Consider the following 6484-nt stretch of genomic DNA (forward strand, 5'->3'; position numbering starts at 1 on the left):
ATGTGGCTCCCCAGAAACTGGACGAGAGGCCTGGTGCTGTCTCACCACGTATGGAAGACGTGTTGCAGTTCAGCTGCAGGCTGGTCGATGCAGAGCTGGAGGAGATTAATCACAGGGTACAGGTACAGGTCTCAGGTAGTCCAGTGATGGTATTTCTTATCTTTTTCCCATAGCTACTCGCTGTCTCTTCCTCCAGCTGCCTCTCTTTATTTCTCTATTTCCTGCTCAAATCTACTGAGGATAGTCAACTATTCCTTAAAAGGTTACATTATGTTGAACTGCGCCTACCTGTTTGCATACAGTATACATGGGAGACATTTTGTTCGTGTTACTGCTTTGGGTGACTATCACACAGCATACAAGCATGTAATGTTCAATCAATTCATCAGCAACAAAAAAACAAAAATCTTAAGAAGCAGCCAGCGGGTGTTACATTTTTAACCGCCTGCCTTCTCATTAATCGAAGCTGATTGGGTGTCATGGAGTGTGAATGAGGCAGGCCGGCAGGACTTTTTAGGACTCTGACATCATCAAAAGGCAGACATGCTTGTAAAACCGAAGAATTATGTACTTGGTGTGGAAGGGTGCATCTTTTATATTCAAATTGACCCCATTTGGTTGACTCATCACGTTCAAAAACTGATTAGCATGGTTTACCACTGCTGAATGAATCGGCATGCATCTTCTGACAATATTCAAGAATGAAGATGCCATGTAAGATACTTGCAGATTCTTTCTCTGAATGAGCCGTGACTGTTTTTGTTCTTGCATCGGTTCCGAAGTCTAGCAAGCCCTCAAATGGTTGATTACCTTTACTTGACATCAAACCATCTATACTCAGAGGTTTATATATTCAACAGACTCGGAGCAGAGAGGAGAAAGAGGTCACTGCAGTGTGTTTTAGATAAGAGATTAGATTAGTTTCAGCCTGTGTCAGTCAGTCAAAACAAGGTGAGGTTAGAGAGCAATAGTTGGAGTAGCAGCAGTCCAATGAATCAACTGTCTCTTGACAAGTGACAGTCAGGTCCCTGTGCTTAAGTTCAAAGTCTACAATAAAATAATATCTAAAATCCTCTTCAGAATACCTTTGATAGTTTGACTGCAAAGCAAAGCACCCAGCGATTAGACTGTATGGGGTTCAATAACGTTTCCATACACTCCAGTCCACCAGACACGGCCTGTAAGTCTCAGACTAAAGTATTCTAATGGATTCCAAATAGTATTTGTCTCCTCCAAGTTGACAGTTTCAGTTTTTGCTGCTCTCTGGTGGAGCAGGTGGTGGTTGTGTTTTCTCCTTCGCTCCCTTCTTGCCTTCTTTCTTCTCATCGTCGTCTTTGAAGAACAGTAGAGGAAACATGCCGAGAATACAGCCGATGCCAACACCAATGGCTTTACCCTGCACGGAGGGAAATGGAAGTAAGAAAACAATACAGAGAAAATACATTTTAAGAAAATTGGTTTCATATAATCCACACAAAAACAAAACTTTCCAGCTTTGTCATCTCCAGAAAATAAGCCTCTTACATTTGAGATACAAGCGACTTTTTAATCAAACTGTATATTTTTTTATTTTATTGAACTTTGTTTTGTTTTGTCTGATTATTAAGATAAATGTAAAAAATGTACAAAATGCAGCGCCTGATATTCTTACAAAATAAAACAGATACTCCCAACCTGCCGGAACAAGTGGCATGACCTTTGGCAAGAGCCTTTCAGTGCTAGACTAATCACTCAACCCAATTAAAGCTAATTACATTACACACTTCAGCAGTCACTGCACATTAAAAATCATCCAGGTCAAATGTTCTCACACAATGAATGAGTGATAGAAAGGGCACATCACAGAGGTGTCTCTCTGTTGTCTGCACTGATGTTTGTGATGCCTACACAACAAATGGAATCCTTTGCAGCAGGTTAATTAATATCCACTCTGACTGTGTTTATATTATGTTTATCTGTCTTGCACACACACGACTGAAAAGAGAGACACACATGTATGCTAGAAGAGTGACAGAAACTGTTTTGTGGGTTTTAGTGCGGTGTCATGATACCAACCGAGTGACAGCTGACTCTGGTTTGCCACATGTCAGCCTGCTTTGGGCTCAAGTCAGGAATCTGCATTCCCAGCCGAGACGCCAAAGCCTCCACATAACCTGCCAGTCTGAAGAGAAGAACAGACAGACAGAGAGAAGAAGAAGAAGAATTAAACTTAACATACTAAAGGCTGTGGCAATTAATTACTTCTAAGCAGTGACCCATTAAGGCACTTTGAGAAATGAATACATTGAGAATGTTTAATTTTCTTTTCACTTAATCAAGTGAACAATTTTATCCTTTCATTTTGACATTTCTGTTGACATGCCTATAGAAGCAGAGCAGATGGAAATGGCAGACATGAAAGGTCAGTAAGGGGCAGAAAATATGCAAAATATAAACACTCTACACACAGTTAGGTCCTTGGCTCTAAGCTTCAGATTTTATTGTAATGTGAGAATGAGAAAAAGAAAGTCAAAGGAAATATTAACATCCTGTAGACCACAGGCCACAATGACTTATGGAAACAAAATAAATCAGTCAAACAAATGTGATACACACACTCGCTACTAAGGTTGTAAATCATACATATATTAAATTTTGATGTTTTTCTACATCGCACGTCATGATCCATTAAACCACCCACAGAACAACAGTCAGCATAGAGAATAAACGACTTAAGTAATCGATAATAACGAGAAACAAAATAAATCAGTAGATGAATGTTCCAATCTGCTTCTTGTTGCTGCCATCTGTCATAAACCCAGCAGGATGTCAAATATCAGCTGTAATAAAAAAGAGAGAGAGTATGCGTGTGTGTGAATAAAATCATTTCCAGCACTTCCTAGTACTTTACACAGATGACAGAACAGAGACAGACTGCAGCAGATAAATAAAGAATAATAACAGAGATAGAGCATAAAAACGTATTAAAATGTTTTTATTGGTTATTTAAATTCTGAAGTTGTAAGTTTTGTCTGATGTGGAGCGCTGAATAACACTATTCTATGTAGCTGAATAATAATAACAGAGCCACTATACAGTAGATTACATAAAACTATTACACACAGATAAAGCAGGTGTTTACTCTTTGTTAATAGTTTTTGGTTTAGTTTAGTTTAGTTTAAATTCTTCTATTACCTGCGTCCATAAAGCTAGACACTGGCCTCATATCATAAAGAGCTTGAGTGCAGGTTCAGCAGTGAATCAACCACCAGATATGGGTGACTATTTTTCACTGAACTATAAAGTTGATTACCTACAGAGCAGAGAGAGGGAGGAAAAAGACAATATTGTCCTCAGTGATAATGTATTATGTCAACATGAATAACAACGTGGACCACCAGGGAAAAAACAACCATAGTAATAATTTAGTCTAATATACCTGGTTTCATAATAAGATAATAAATACATTGTGGTGGGTTTTTGGTGTAGATGGTGATCTCTGTGCTCAACACTGGCTAATATACTGGGGCCTGGGGGGACTGGACTACTTTGCCCAGGTGGTAATCCAGCCTTGCTAATATACACATTGAACTAAATGCAATTACAAACACAGTAACAGTGTTGTTGTTGTTGTTGTTGACTAAAATAGTGAATCTGCAAGTTTTTGGCGAGCTGCTGTACCTTAATGTCATGTGTCAAAAAATGTGTCCAGTATGAAAAAACATATAGCACAGGTCAAGCAGTACTAGAGTGAAAAATAAAATTCAAAGTCAATATTCTGACCCAGGTCTGGTTCAGTCACTGGCACTAATGGATACTCAGTTCACTGCACACACAAATAATCTACAGCTGGAGCTGTCGAGTCAGGGGAGCGATAAGTAGCAAGTAGGATATTTGTGGAAAGATAGGTAGGTGTGTGTGTGTGTGTGTGTGTGTGTGTTCGTGTGTGGTATATGTTGGTGTAGAGCAGAAATAGTAGAAATAGAAACTTTTTAAAATAGTTTTTTTTTTCAGTCTTTATCATTACAGCTAATGAACTATTCACCTAATAAATTCAAACTGATGAGAGGATAATACTTACAGATTACAACAACAGGGGGCAGAATTGAGTCAGGAAAACCTTTTAGATTTATAATAATACAGACACTTCTGCATTTGAGTCAAATCCAGTCCAAATATTTCACATTCTTTGTAACAGCAGAAGGCAAAAGAAATCAGGTCTGCAACAGAAAATAAAATACTTGCAGCATTCAAAACACTGAAATGATGAAATTAACTGAAACCAGCATCAGCCAGAGGAGATAGAAGGCTGAAACTCAACCTAGCTCCATTAGCAATAAAAACAAAATTACATTTACTGAAATTAAAACCATGCACAGTAATGAGGTTAGTAAGGTTTGAGTTTTCTTGCTGGAAAAACAACAAAATATGTTAGCGTTCTCAAAGTATTTCCTTAATTATCGCTTCCAGACATGCATTAAGACATATACAAATAGTCTGCCTGGAACAATAATATGTGTCTCATATGTTTTTTTTCTGCAAAAATTGTATTATTTCCCAATCAAAATCCTTAAAAAAGGCAACTATTCCTTCCACTTCATTCAAAATTCCATAGTTTATGAATATGCAAATTTTGTTTATTCCTAAAGTTTTCCTGCTGGACACAAGATGTCTCCTACTTCAATGTAAAGTCCGTTCTCAGTGTGTGTGCGCTGTTGGCTTCAGGTTTCTACATCACACTTGTATAAACTGCAAACTGGACCAGGATCGACTTCCCAACTATTTGTAATGTCACAAATCATGCTCGTAGGCCCCGCCCCTTGAAAATCAGATTTTCAATGAGCACAGAGAAACTTTCAACTTTCAGAAGATCAATGTAAAAGACTGTGTCTAGTAGACTAGTGTCAGACTCTGCACATACACCATTATGCACAGTGAAGCTCAAACATCCAACTGTAGGAACAAGAAGAAAAACATTTGAGTGAAGGGGCACTTCACAACTCAAATCACAAACTGCCTCTTCTGCTGCATTGGATTTGAATAGTTAAAAAGACAGCTGCTCCCATATTAGTGTTGATCAAAACTGGAAAGATCAGAAAAGTCGGAAAGATTAACTATATGAAACTAAAATGTTACAATGATAAATGAGCTTCAGTCGATGGTAAATCTAGTGTGTCTCAAAATGGGTGGTTAGAGTGTGTCATTAAAGGAATAGTCCTTTGACAGGATAAACTAGGATTATGCCACAATTTAAACAAGCATCCGCCCTACTGAGGTATCCTTGAGGAAAAACACTGAATCCTTTCTATAGCAGATACTGGGCTTTAAATATCTTTAGAGGAAGCCAAGCAAAACTAGATTTTCCCTGAGGGGATCAATGAAGTGTCACACTATAACACGCTATATAATCCTGACAAATTTATGAGGCAAAAAATCTGAGAAATGCAACCATCAATCATCCACTGCCCTTATCTGCTTTTATAATACAAAGTCATGGAACTTATCCCAGCATGCAATTATGTAAGATAGAAATGCAGACATGACATCGCAGGGTTATGTGTCACAGTCAAGGAGGAGGGTGGAAATCAAATTTGTGACCTCATTTTTTATTCCCTAGAGCCCACTTATCTGATTCTCTAAGTTTTTGTCCTGTTTTTTAACAAACTTGGCCGAATGCAATAATGCTTTACTGGGTGCCTTGTCTGCCCCAGAAAGCCACTGATGCATTGTGGCCATAAGGAACACAAACAACAGCCGAGACAAAGCTGTGCAGGAGCTTTGGTAGCAACTGGCTGAACTGTCAGAATGACTCATAAACTAAAATTATGGATTTAAACGAAGTTAAGCTGGTTTCCTACATCTGTCAAAACACACCGAAGCAGAGAGGAAAATCTTACGAATTCACCCAAGCATGAACCCTCTGCACGTGAAAAATATCTAGACGTAAATACATGTGGATATAGCTGCACAGATTGCTCACCACAGGCACCAACCACCCAATACACACAAAACAAACACACATATGGGAAATTTTATACAAGAGCAGGGAGTCAGTGCAGTAGAGCTTAGTCATGTCTCTTGGTTGAGGAAAACAGACGTTGAGTGGGAAGATTAGCAAATAATCATTGCAATGTAATCACTACAATATTGATCGGAGACTCCAGAGGAACATCCCGTAGTGGCAGCTACATCTATTTGTGCCATTCAATTACATTACTACTAAAATCACACCTTCACAGAGAAGTCTCCAGGAAAGGTTTTATAGTAAAGGCCACCTACTGAAATGCAAGAGTTGTGAAAAGGTAACACTGATCAGCCCTAACATTGTGAGCACTGACAGGTGTAGTGGAGAACACTGATTATCTGGCTATAATGACGCCTGCTGTCAGTGGGTGGTATATATTAGGCAGCAAGTGAACATTTTGTCCTCAGAGTTGATGTGTTAGAAGCAGGAAAAATGGGCAGCGTGAGGATCTGAGTGACTTTGACAAGGGCCACATTGTGA

The 6484-nt window shown here is 38.7% G+C and overlaps 1 protein-coding gene across 1 annotated transcript in view; it reads right to left on the reverse strand.

Moving 5' to 3' along the window:
* Positions 1-6484, reverse strand: part of LOC118336273 (transmembrane protein 65-like) — a gene marked incomplete in the record, with an annotated part of 36876 nt that overhangs the window by 2722 nt on the left and 27670 nt on the right. Inside the window, 2 exon segments of the mRNA XM_035672882.1 lie at positions 1-1396; positions 2056-2161. Coding sequence (XP_035528775.1) covers positions 1247-1396; positions 2056-2161 — 256 coding nt within the window.

This window comes from Morone saxatilis, unplaced genomic scaffold (assembly GCF_004916995.1).
Source record: "Morone saxatilis isolate NCDOM2014 unplaced genomic scaffold, NCSU_SB_2.0 Contig24, whole genome shotgun sequence".
NCBI classification, from domain to species: domain Eukaryota; kingdom Metazoa; phylum Chordata; class Actinopteri; family Moronidae; genus Morone; species Morone saxatilis.